Raw genomic sequence first — 13,887 nt, 5'->3', positions numbered from 1 at the left:
AATTTAAACTCCTGGCCCCAATTTCTCGAAACTTCTTAAGTCCCTTATAACAGGATTAAGCTAATCTCACTATTTTTGTTGTTCTATAAAATGTGTAATGTTTACTTCTTCAAGATTTTTTGGAAATTATGTAGGAATAATCTGTATGATTATCAGAATAAACCATTTTTCACTTATCAAAATCCATTTTCAGTATGTATTTTTGTTAATTGAAATAAGCGACTTAAGCCTGTTAAGCTTAAGAAGTTTCGAGAAATTGGGGCCTGATGAATTAGTGCTATGTTTTACCTACCCACACATGAATATTTTAGTTTAAAGATATACTTGTATATTTATTGTGCTGTACCAAATACTATCTTTCATATATTTTTTATTGGTGTCCATGGGTAATATATTGATATATTATAATAGTAATAGCTTTATATATATATTTTATATTTTAAATATTGTGAATATACCGTTTTGTTCAAATGTTAGTGTTCCTGATGTTTTGTTTTACATTTAATATCTAGACTGTTTTCTATGTGTTATATTATAATATTGAAGTTTATCATTCTGATTAATTATCTCATTTCCTGGGCCGGCTTTCATAAAACATCTAAGTCATTTCTTAACTTAAGTCAACTTCTTAAAATTTATCAAAATCAATTGCAAAGAAAAATGTTAGTGTGTTCAATATAAAAGTATGTATTTTCAATAAAGGCAATGACAATAAAGGAATTCAGATATGGGCTATTATATATAGCTTATTCTTATTCAAATATTCAAAGGCATTGTTACATATGTGATAATAATATGATTATTATTGTTTGAAAACAACAACAGCAACAACTAAAAGGCAATTAGGATAAAAAATAAATACACAGGAGTTGTGTACTATCCATGTTTTTTGGTGTTTTTTTTTTTGGGGGGGGGGTCACTTAAAGAAGGCTTAAACTAGGCCATCAAGATGTATTATGAATACGACCCCTACTGTATTTAGAGGTTTTCATCCATCTGTTTTTTTCTTCATCACCAATACGTTTACATTGTAGCATTATGTATCTGCCTCAACCTTGTATGTGTACAATATACATTAGGGGTATACCTTCGTCCGTAGTGTAACATCTACAGCCTTGCCACATATAATATTTTTTGTCTGAGTCAAGACATTTGTGTTGTTATTGACTTATCAGAAAGTTGTTCTTAAATGGCTTATGTTACTCCATAATTATGTTTTGAACATTCATTTCGTTAAATACCGTAATTTAAATCCAAGTAAATTTTAACATTGAAGAAACACACTTTTTCGGCCTATTTTGAAACTTTATTAGCGGAAACATTGTACTTTTGGAATTCACATATTATGATGACACGTACTTGTATATTCAAAACACAATTTGTATTCTGCATGACGAGTTGTCTCTGATGGAATGCATGTAACACGTTGGCATATGCCCATTAGAACGTTTCTGCTCGTCGGACTAATTTTAAAGTTTGTATTTTTAGTTTATACGCATTGTGTATTTTATCATTTCTCATGTAGTAAAGTAGTAATGTAATGCTTACTGTTCATATTAAAAGTCAATAACTGACAGTACGATTTGTTATTTGAATTACATGTATCTGTTTTGAAGAAAGTCAATCTAAGCAGTGCCATATCCTTGGTGTCGTCGGCGTCTTTGATGTCCGTGTAGCGATGGAAACACATACCATTGGTCATAACCATGGCTTTCAGTGTCGTGGGGCCAAGATAACGATCAGTCTCAAGTCCAAGTTTAGACCAACAAAAAACACTTTATAAAATTACAAAAAATAATCCATTTTTCCATTCGTTTTATAAAAAAAAATAAAGTTCAAATTATAATATTTCGAAATGAAATTCAGCATATTTAATCATCAAAACTCAACTAGAAATAAAGTTGTTATGAAATAAAGATTTGCAGTTTTGCCACTTGAGCCTGAACCCAGACTTGAGATTGTTCGTAATCAGAGCCGTTGGTTGAATAATGGGGTGGTGCTGTCCATTGTCCGCCGAGTATTAAGAACTCCCGCATAATAGCCATTCTCTGTGGCGGATCCGTGGTCTAGTGGTTACGCACTTGTCTGTCAATCCAGGGTTCGCTGGTTAGATTCCCCGCCGCAACACTACAAACCCACTAATCGTCTTCCGGGAGGGACGTTATATGCGGGCCCCGCGTGAAAGTACTATACACTGGTGCACGTTAAAGAACCAGAGAAGCTTTAACCAGGGTAACATTTTTACTGTGCACTATGCTCCAAAAACCTAAAATTAATTACAATGTTATTGAAGCACTCGTCGAATCGGCCTTGCCCGAGTAAGAGTATAGATAAGTGTACACACCCATAACCAGGCTTTACCGCCCCAGTAGCTCAGTGTTAAAACGTTCGCTCCGGGGATACAACCCCCGGCCGCGTATAGCCATACACTAGGGTACCTTTAGCCCCCTTGCCTATAGCTCGGCGTTAAAAAAGGGGAGTGTGTACACAGTATGGTTAAAACCCAGGGGAATTGTATCCCGTGTATCGGTACTTTACACCGAACACGTAAAAGAACCAAGAGGCCTCTTCGCAACGAGCTAGGGTATCGCACCCGGATCTCTTGTATCTCACTCTGTTTCTTCAAGTCTTCCAATGTCTGGATTTGATTGGGGATTGCAGTCACTTCTGTCACAAATTGCATTTATACACTTTTTACGTCGTGATGACGTCAAGCCATGCATAGGCGCGGGCAGACCTTGATAAACTCACATAATCAAAACCAATAAACAGGTTTTTACAGGAATGTTGTTTTGGTTACTAAATCTCTTGTTAGATTTTCTTCCATTCTTTAAAATGACACTCGTATTTAAAATCAATGCATACACATGTATAATATAACAACATATATTTGAGTGATACAGTTTTAACTACTTACTAAATAATGCATTTATGGAAAATATTAATTACCGAGGGCTATTCCATTTAAACATATAACCCCCGGAGGGGAGGCACTTTTAAATTATGCCACCCCCCCTACAGAAGCAAATTTATTCTTGTGGGGTCCAAATTAGGGAAAAAGGACACCCACCTATATACTAGTTGTATACTATATTTGTATCAGTGTATTTTGTTTACGTTTTTAACAATGCAGATATATTGCACAATCCCTTGGAACATGGAACGCAAGTACAACGCAATGGTGAACTTGCAAATATCATAAAATTATAGATAATCACAGGTTACAGAAAATCAACCGATCTTCTGGTTAAGGAATTCAGATACATAAGTCAACTATACTTTATTGAATCTCTCTGTATAGCCAGTGCATGTATACTCAAAACAGTATACATACAAATACATACAAATAGTAATGTTTGATTGGTCTGTAGTTCATATGATTAAATACGACTTTGGCAGAAAACAAATGCATTCGAATCAATATAGGCTTTTGAGCAATGGATTGGTTTGTCATGTTCGCTCTGATCAGATACTGGCATCATGAAGTGTGTATTCTCTCGGTATCCCCCGTGTATTTTATGCATTTAGTCACTGTCACTGATTCCGTTCGATTCGGAATCGCTCCTTACGTCAGCTACCTGAGAGGAAAATAAATGCAGAAAAAAAACAATTACATGTAATACGTTCTGGTAACTGAACTTTTATGCAGTCTTAGAATACAAACTACTTTCTCAGCCAATGAAAATTCCGATAGGCACGTGTTTAGTTTCTTAAAACACTTCCACAAACCTTTTTACAAGACGACCGTCTGCCGGAGCACTGTCCAAACATTATTTTAGAAACAGAGTTGTCAAAGTGTTTGATGAAACTAAGCACCTTATCAAACTCCGGTAATAAAACGCAGGCGGGGCTCTTTCAGCGGCATAGACTGGCCTTTGTTTCATTTAAAATGATGAAGTAAAAGAAAAGTTATCTGTGTTTAAAGCCTTCATTCGAAGCAAAATATTGCCTTCCGACGTAGCATTTATGACGCAATTTGTCACGTGGTATACACACACTGATAATCTAACATAAGCTTTTTGCCTGGTTTATGTTGATAAAAAAATCGAACAATATGCTAGAAGGTATTTGTTAATAAACTGACTAATATAAGTTTATCATTTGTAACATAACTTTTTGAAGTATCCTTATGAAACGGCAAGCTGTTTGTGCCACCAATAGTCTTTCTATTCAGTAACATATGTTGTATATCATTATTTTTTTTAATTAATAAGTGAAATATTGATACTAACATCCCCTTTCTGGAACTTCCTGGCCGCGACCTTGATAATACTGTAGGTCCACATCAAATGGAGGATCATTAGCATATACAGGAAGAAGTTGAAGAACCAATGGGTGAAGAAGGTCTTCTCTATCAGATACTGGTACGGTTCAACAGTTGTACTCCACAGTATACTGAAGTCATAATGGAACTATTACTGGAACATCAACCACGACAATTTTACTCACATGTCTCATAGTAAAAATGTCGTTATCGAGGAAAATGACAAAATGTACGTAATATTATCAGGGATAAGATTTATATGGCGGCTTCCGTAGTGCAATTCGTTTTTCAAGACCATACTTTGAAGGTAGATTGTGCTTCTTGTTATTTAAATCTATGTTTGATATTTAAGTCTAAAATGATAATTGATAGAGTTTTATTATTTGTTCTTAATGGAAGATCGTCGTATTTTTCACTAAGTGAGGATCAAAGGCTATATTGCGATCTTATATTGCAACAAACAATTCATCTTTTCATTATATGCCTAAATATAGATATACAGAATACTCAGCTTTTTCAGAAAGACGCGCCAAATTGTATGTGAATGTAATGAAAAACATCAAATTGTTATTTCACTGCTTGAAGCAATGAGATTTTATTTTATCTCACTGACAAATCTTATAAAAACTTCTATATGAGCCATTCTTCTCTTTGCGGTTCACCGTGGCACTCAGCGTAGTGTATAAAAATAGGCCCTTTGCACAGGGATGGTTGAAACAAACGGACCACCACCAATCAAGAAGCACACAATGTTATAGAAATCCCTGATGGTGGTATGACGAATTTAATATCCAACCCAGCCAACTTGACAAAGCATAGACTTGCATGGGACAAACTGATAAACATAAAGCTGAAACTGAAAACGATGGTCATTTCAATATTTATACTCACCAAAATGGATAAAATCCAAGTCTAGTAATAAACCAGACAATTATAAAGAATGTAAAGCAAATTTCCTTCACCAGCGTGTGCTTGCTGTAATTGCATAGTTTGCCAAGCTGAAGAATATAAATAAAGAAGCAATTAAGAGTGTGAAATTGGAAGTTCAATGCCTCTGTGAAAGACATGGCTAGACTAATAGTTGGTTTATCTGTTTATTTTATTAATATACAATACATAATACATGTAAATCTTATTGCCTTGAGTTTCAAACTCAGACAAAGACGTTAGCGGTTATGGACCCCGTTTCCACACCCGCATATTAAAGTCAAGAAACATATTGCAATATTAAATCTCCCTTCTTTGTATATATCAAATCGATCGGTCCGTATATCACTGTATTTTGATGAAAATCCAGTTTTATGACGTCAGCGGTCCATATTATATTTTTGACCGGTCCGGACCTCGCCAAAAATGTAATATGGACCGCTGACGTCATACAATTGGTAAGTGCGGCTTGCTATTTTCACAACGGCGAAAACTTGTCGCAAGTTAACATTATTAGCTTTGTTCAATAAAACACATTTAAAGCGCTTTAAAATATTGAATGGTAATGAAAACTGGTATAATATAAGAAATATAGCACACCACTTCGGGCCATATATATGACATTATAAGAAACGCCAGTCAGCCTCCGAAAGTGAATGAACCTCTGCTAACGCCTCGGTCCATATACACTTTCGGTGGCTGCCTGGCCGGTCCTTATAATGTCATATAACCTCAGTTGTGGGTTATATTTCTAAAATAGTACATTAGACATTGTACAACATAAGTGTACATACTGCTAGAATAGGATCAGCCGCGTCGTGCAGTAGAAGGACAAGAGTGCCCATCCTGACTAGATTCATCATCCACGAGAAATATATAAGCACGAGTGTCGCAAAATGATGAACTGCCATTTGTGTGAAATCCTGAAGTAGAGTATTGGACATGTGCTGTAATAAATCTATACATCCTGAAGTAAAGTATTGGAAATGTGCTGTAATAAATCTATATATCCTGGAGTAGAATTTTGGAAATGTGCTGTTATAAATTTAGGAGTAGAGTTTTGGAAATGTGCTGTAATAAATCTAGGAATAGAGTATTGGAAATGTGCTGTAAGAAATCTATACATCCTGAAGTAAAGTATTGGATATGTGATGTAATAAATCTATACATCCTGAAGTAAAGTATTGGATATTTGATGTAATAAATCTATACATCCTGAAGTAGAGTATTGAAAATGTGCTGTATTAAATCTATACATCCTGAAGTAGAATTTGAAAATGTGCTGTAATAAATCTATACATCCTGGACTAGAGTATTGGGCATGTGATGTAATAAATCTATACGTCCTGATGTAGAGTATTGGAAATGTGCTGTAATAAATCTATAGATCCTGGAGTAGAGTATTGGAAATGTACTGTAATAAATCTATACATCCTGGAGTAGAGTAATGGACATGTGCTGTAATAAATCTATACATCCTGGAGTAGAGTATTGGAAATGTGCTGTAATAAATCTATACATCCTGAGGTAGAATTTTGGAAATGTGCTGTAATAAATTTAGGAGTAGAGTATTGGAAATGTGCTGTAATAAATCTAAACATCCTGGAGTAGAGTATTGGAATTCATGTGCTTTGATTAATCTATACATCCTGAAGTAGAATTTTGGAAATGTACTGTTATAAATCTAGGAGTAGAGTTTTGGAACTGTGTTGTAAGAAATCTAGGAATAGAGTATTGGAAATGTGCTGTAAGAAATCTATACATCCTGGAGTAGAGTATTGGACATGTGCTGTAATAAATCTATACATCCTGAAGTAGAATTTTGGAAATGTGCTGTAATAAATTTATAATAGAGTATTGGGATTGTGCTGGAATAAATCTAAACATCCCGAAACAGAGCGCTTCCTGCTATATAGTAGCGCATGCAACAAATGCGGGGAATCAAATCTCAAAATTAGCCGCAAACGTAACTGAACACAGGGCAGTAGTGCAACAACGTGAACAACCTCGAGTAACATTCTCAAAACATTAAAAAATGTATGTAAAAGTATGGTAAACTGTCATCTGCACTTGCCCTCAATTGTACCGCATTCAACGGATATTGTAAATTATACATGGATATTTCAATGAACATATAATTATGTAACTATATGGACGGTATCAAAGTTAATTAACATGAATAATTCATTTCAATATACGAACAAAGGAGTACGTACCAGATAACTGTTGAAAGAGTCAAGTTACCTTTCTTTTCGTGTCACTAAACAGGGTGAAAACTAATCCCCAATAGAATGACGCTTCAATGGTGTAGTACCAATACACATCCCGTGGTATATTCTGAAAATAGGATTGTGAAAATGTCATTAATCGAACATTATTAAGTTTATTCACCACTACAATTGCAATGAAAGCGTGTTTAATCATGAACAGAACAGAAAACATTTATTAAACGTACACTTTTCATATTTTTGAGTTACATTTCTAAGATATAAATACATCAACATTACAACAAAACAACTATACAATGCAGTGAGCGACATTAACACATATTTTATCAACATATAATGCACCAGTCAATTGTAACCACGCCCAACCCCCAAGGTCCGGGGCAATAACGGGGTTAGTCGGGGAAATGGGTCGTGTTTTTACCTTCCAGGTGGCACCGCAGTGACTGGTTAATGCGGAGCTTTGTCTTCGCGCCAAAAATAGCGGGAAATGGGCATTACCTAGTGTCCCTGGGGTGCGGGGGCATTTGGTGGGGATTTTACCAGCAGTTCGTCCCCGCAGGACGGGCATTTTACCCGGGCTTGGCTTGACCGAAAGTCAATGTCCCCGCTATTCTCCGGACCTGGGGGGGGGGGCGTGGTTACAATTGACTGGTGCATAAAGGACGAACTGAAAATAGTTCTAATGTGTGTGTAATGTTATTTACATTCGCATTCGGGCAAAGCTCATTCGGTGATATAGTCCGTATAGAACCATAGTTCTAATTTATTATTATAAACAACATATACCGACGTGCACTGAAAAAACAACATCCGATCTCTTCCACTGACGATGGAAAATAGTGACTTATTATAAGTATTTAACAAAAAAAAAATAAAGCTTTGAAATAAAAGTATAGAGTTTGTTATACTATTCAACTACTTTTCAATGCAACAAACAACTTTTTTTAAGACTACCTGGAGAGGCCATCCGATCCAGCAGTATTTCGTTTGCCATAACCAAGGCTTCTGTAAAGACAGAAACAATTTCAGTTTGGAATATCGAATGACGTTAATGATGCTTTACTGGGCAATCCAACTAAGAGGTTTCAAAACAATATGCTCCTTTTATAATATGTAAAGGATAGGGGTTTCATATAAGTATTTTGCTTTCTTCTCAATCCTTAAATACTTGTACATTTTGTATATGTATGTTCTGCACGCGCATGTTTGTTATGAATTTTCAAGCAATAAAAGTTTGGCCAATATTGCCATACACTTCAACATGCGTATTGAGCAAAATTTAGGAACGAAACTAAACATTGGCAAATCTAGCCATGTACTTTAGCATTAGTACTGGCAAGGATATAAAAATAATCAAAGATTGACCAATCGAGCCATGTACTTTAGCATAACTACTGGCAAGGATATGAAAACAATCAAAGATTGGCCAATGTAGCCATGTACTTTAGCATAAGTATTGGCAAAGATATGAAAACAATCAAAGATTGGCCAATATAGACATGTACTTTAGCATAAGTATTGGCAAAGATATGAAAGCAAACGAAGATTGACAATATATCCATCGGCTTTGGAATCAGTATTGGGCAAGAATATTACAAAAAAACAACACTTACATTCCACAAAACAACTGAGCCTGCGACTCCAGCAACTGCGTAAAAGAGAAAAAGCCAGCTGCAAAATAAATTGCATACCGCGATGGAGGCAATGTTACGAAGACGACAATACAACGTCATGGTATAATTACACGTTGTAAATATATGACATAGAAGTTGAGAGTGGTCCAGTGGTAAAAGTGCCTCTTGCCTGAACGGTTGTTGGTTCAATCCCCACTAGGGTTACTTTCTCATGACCTCTCAAAATGGACATCAGTACTCGTTCACTCACCGGAAATGGACAGTAATTCTATGAGCTACAAGCGTCCGTCACAATCGAGCAAAAATAAGTTATTATAAACTAAACTACTGAGGTAAATCTGATAAGATATTGTTTTATTCAAATTGTTTTACATGTCAACTTTATCATGAAAATACCAGGGTACAAATAGAAAATCCAGGTTCCATACCTGCATTCGGCAAACTTGTCTATCAGTAATGGAGAATCCATTGCCTTTCGTTTTCTCAGCCATGTTTGTATCTGTCTTTCCGTCATATCTGTTTGTTTGCATAATGTCTGTATAAAAGAAACACTAGGTAAGCTTGACTCAGGTAAATATCTAAATAAAAATCATTATTAATGTTTAAATATTTTATGAAGGAAACTAATTCTTATTTGCCACAATATCAAACGAAAATTATCAATAAAGTCAAAGTGATAAGTGAAGTTTAAGTGCACATAACTCCCCCCTCCCCCTCCCACACACAAAGACCTTGACCATGAAAATTAAGAACTCGGGTGCTGCATTCTTGTCGTAGTCTTTTATGCAAAATGATTTCCTAATTTAACCATTCTTGACAGTTAAGGACCGGACACAAACCACTGTTATTACGAAGGCTTATATGTCGACACTTAAAATACTAATAGGTGCGCAGTGACTTTGATGTTGAATCTGGAGAACCGAGTGTAGCGCGCAACACGGCGATATTTTATTGCAGTCAAATATGCCAAAATCTTCCTAAATCCCAACCTGAATGACAAAGTTATGAATCGGCGCGAACAACTACCACCAGTTATGTTTATACAGCAAAACTGACAAAGTTCTTTGGCGCGCAATGACATTGACCTTGAAACCATAGACCCAGTTGTGGCACGCGACACGTCTTCATATCATGTTGGTCACTTGCGAATGCGTCCTCATTATTAGGACATACGCACACAATATAGACCGAGGTATTACGGGAAACAGTGTATATACACTGGCTTAGACCTGTGATTATGACAAAATGATGAATAATATTGATACCGTTTTATCATTTGCTACATGTAGAAGAAATGCTTAACTTCACGTATTTAGTATGCTTAAATATTTCACTCAATGTATGTGATCATTAAATGTCATCTAGTATATTCTTGTGTATTGCAAAGTTCTTATTCAATATGCCAATAAAACTGTGACTTGACTAAGTCGAATGCGAAATTATAGCGAAATCTCACCTTGAATGGCACACATATGGACGAGTCATGAAATCGGGTCGGAGGGACGGGACGGACGGGTTTCCTTTATAACATGATTCCAATATAGCCCCACTTGCGTGTGCGTGTTTGTGCGTGCGTGTGTTTGTGCGTGTGATAGTGTGTGTGTGTGTGTGTGTGTGTGCGTGTGCGCGCGCGCGCTGTGTCTGTTTTAATAGCAATTATATGCAGTATTGAATGTTATGGGCCGGTACGCACGATATGCGACCTGGAGACTCTTATCTTATCTTATCTTGTCTTATCTTATCTTATCGCTATGCATATGAAAGGGTGTAACCAACTTAACATGTGAGTTTTCCTACCTGCAACAGTGTTTTGTCAATCTTCAATTTCGACCTGTGTGCCTGTTCCAAAACTTTATTTGCAGGCGGTGGATTGGGTTTCTTCCTTGAAACACCGACATAGTAGCCAAGCGGTTTAGCAATAAATCTGTCGCCACGTGATAAAGACAAAGTAAGAATTATGTTAAACGTTCTATGGAAGAACTGAAATCATGAATTCCATATTTCCTTGGTTGCTTTTGTTTCAGACTTCCAAGTTTTTACAATGTTATGCATGGAGCAAAGCAAAGGGTTTATATTTTCTTCGAAACTTTACATTAACCCATTAGCCACTGTGATAGTGTGTCTCTGCAGTTTTCATTGTTTTTTTTATAGTTAGCATTACATTATTTCGGGCAAAACTCATCCGGATCTAAGCCTTTTCGTTAAAAACGTTCAAACATTTGTTTTGTAAATATTTGCAATGTTGCCTAAAGCACAATAGTTCATGGATAGGTATTATACTTGCACCATTGTCAACTATTACCAATTCATGGTTTCACAGATGTTCTACGAAAATATTTCAGTAATAAACAATGCCATGAGGCCTTACCTTTCAAAGATAAACCGCACTAAAATAAGGACGGCTCCTAACAAAATTGACAAATTAAGGTCCCGTAACTCTGGAAAATACACGTCGGATCCTGGTTGGTTCTGCAAATCCTTCCATCCGTACATTGTTCCCGTAGAGTTTTCGGGAAACCATATTTTGTCATCCCATAAAATGTCGTACAGTCCCATTGTCAATACATAAGGTTTTTTTATACTATTTTTGCAATATATTGTTTAAGCTAATTGATCAAATGTTTGGTACATCCACACGTCTACACTATTGACATCTCTATATCAATGTGAAAGTGAATTTTATCTTTGTGAAGTTGTTCGATAGAGGTACGTGATTTCGTATCTTAAGTGTACATACATATTGACACAGTGAATAACATTACATAACATAACATATAGTTTATTGTAAATCCAGGCCTCTGCCCCAAAATACAATTATCAGATAATCAAACGATACTGTTGACAAAGGTTATATTCAGTAATGTTCGGTATAAATAGTATGCACATTAATACAATTGATTAGCACTCATATATACACATATAATGTTACAATCGGCTAGCTATATCAGCTGTGCGGCCAGCCCTGTAACGCCGCATAGCAGCATCGCCGCATAAACGTGTTGTTTTTTCGTTTCTAACATGCTGATTTATATTTTACGGGACCTGCTGACACAATACAAATAATTACAAGATCAATAGTTCTTGATGTACATTGTAATGCGATGAATTGCGATCCGAACATATCCGAAGATGTTGCGTTCATCGATTTGCCGAAAGGCAGTTCATTTAAGGAATGGAACTTGAGGTGTAAATATACGCTGATAACCTAGACGTGAATAAATTTCACAATCGCACAATTACCAGTGATTCTTGACAAGGAAATAATTCATCCATACATTTATCTGAGCACAAAAAAAAAACACATGTGGAGCTGAAAGTGCGCATTGTCTAGAGTGCATGCCCGTCAGCCTGACAAAACGGCGAGAATATATGTTACGTCATACGACGATTCAATTTTCTGATTGTCCCAAATGACGGTGTTGTGCGAACACGTTGTCGTAACATATATTCCCGCCTTTCGTCGGGCCAATCGTCATTTCAAACATTTTCGCAGAAAGATCAATTGGTTTGGTTCACATTTAAACCGATCTTACTAAATCTTTGTCAGAATTTACGTCTCTAAAATTCTTGTTCATAGCTTCGTTAAGTGGACACAAAAAACTAAGTCCGATCTTGATGAAACTTTATCAACCATTTTTTGTACTAGTATGTGTTTTAATTGTTGTTGTTTTATGCGGCGAAAGTGTGCCTTTTTGCCAAATAAGAAAGTCCTGTTTATGCGTTGAAAAAACGCGATTTTGTTTATGCGGCGATGCTGTTTTGCGTCGTTACACATACATGGTTTCGCTTATCGCTGTACCACACTCATTTCGATATTCATTCAACTATCAACTACAGATGCATTAAAACTATGATTGATGATACTGGTCAAGTAAAACCAAGTTACCATCGGCAAGCTATGCTAGCTGTGTGGCCAGTTCACAAGCGCATGGTTTCGCTAGACGATGGGCTACACATATTTCAATATTTATTTAACACGACATCCAAGATGGTTACAAATAATTAAAGCGTTTTAAATGTCTTTTGCTATACACGTACAATTCAGACTCCGGAAACATTTGCAAAACAGATTTAAGAATATGTAGCTGTTTCCTATTTGTTCCTATAAACTTCTAATTTCGTCACACAATCTGAATCAGAAGAAAAACGTGCATGAAGATAACCATGAAAAGGTTATTACGAAATACTGCAACAAAAAGCGTTCTACAATGTATTTGGATAAATACGCGTCTTACTCAACGAGTTTTTATCGGTAGGAATGATATGTTAAGCTTCTCTTTCAAATGCATGCGCAAAGTTTGCATGTCAGTCTGTTCTTAACGTGTTTTAGGGGGGAAAAATCCGTTGTTTTTCAACCTCCCGGTTCTTTCGTAATGGCGAATTTCTGTTTCTGGTCGGTGCATTTTGTTTGAATATGCCGTAAAGGTCAATCTTACTAGCATACAAGTTATATTTTTCTTGAAGATGGGAATCTTACCTTATCAGAACAGTAAAAATTATTAGATTATCTCAATTATTTTAGGAACTATGCTCTATTGATTAGGTCCGTTTGGAATTGATGATTTTTTGCACATGTTTACCTTATATTTATTTATATATTATACTAATTTTCTTTCATGAAAAATTGTGGAATAATTTTTTAAATGACATATTTTCACTATTTTGACCAAAATAAATATTATTTTTTTTTATTAAAAATAAAATAAAAAATGTATTAATGTATCCAGGCAGTGTGACGAGCACCTTTGCTCCGAATGTGGTGCTCAAAAGGGGTCAAATTTCAGTTCGACAGAATTAGTTCTCGGACACTCCCTTAAATAATCAATAAAACCGG

The 13,887-nt window shown here is 35.8% G+C and overlaps 1 protein-coding gene across 1 annotated transcript; it reads right to left on the bottom strand.

The window, feature by feature from the left end:
• Positions 1-3,265: 3,265 nt before the first annotated feature.
• On the bottom strand, positions 3,266-11,690 carry LOC128239652 (ceramide synthase 2-like). Its single transcript, XM_052956171.1, has 10 exons — positions 11,422-11,690; positions 10,851-10,977; positions 9,482-9,588; positions 9,033-9,090; positions 8,374-8,424; positions 7,436-7,528; positions 5,986-6,114; positions 5,156-5,262; positions 4,233-4,395; positions 3,266-3,578 (listed from the first exon to the last, which is right to left on the bottom strand). The coding sequence occupies exons 1-10, from the start codon at positions 11,607-11,609 to the stop codon at positions 3,525-3,527; spliced, it is 1,077 nt and encodes a 358-aa protein (XP_052812131.1). The 5' UTR covers positions 11,610-11,690; the 3' UTR covers positions 3,266-3,524.
• Between the last annotated feature and the right edge of the window lie 2,197 nt (positions 11,691-13,887).

This window comes from Mya arenaria, chromosome 1 (assembly GCF_026914265.1).
Source record: "Mya arenaria isolate MELC-2E11 chromosome 1, ASM2691426v1".
Classification (NCBI taxonomy): Eukaryota; Metazoa; Mollusca; class Bivalvia; order Myida; family Myidae; genus Mya; species Mya arenaria.
This window is presented reverse-complemented; position numbering and strand designations above follow the sequence as displayed.

What these genes read in the sequence shown, in the direction of transcription:
- LOC128239652 (XM_052956171.1), bottom strand. Translation starts at nt 11,609, where the DNA reads ATGGGACTGTACGACATTTTATGGGATGACAAAATATGGTTTCCCGAA. An exon ending in GACAAGTTTGCCGAATGCAG is followed by an intron (nt 9,091 to 9,481) that starts GTATGGAACCTG and finishes TTTATTTTGCAG; the next exon opens with CTGGCTTTTTCTCTTTTACG. An exon ending in GGATCGGATGGCCTCTCCAG is followed by an intron (nt 7,529 to 8,373) that starts GTAGTCTTAAAA and finishes TCCTATTTTCAG; the next exon opens with AATATACCACGGGATGTGTA.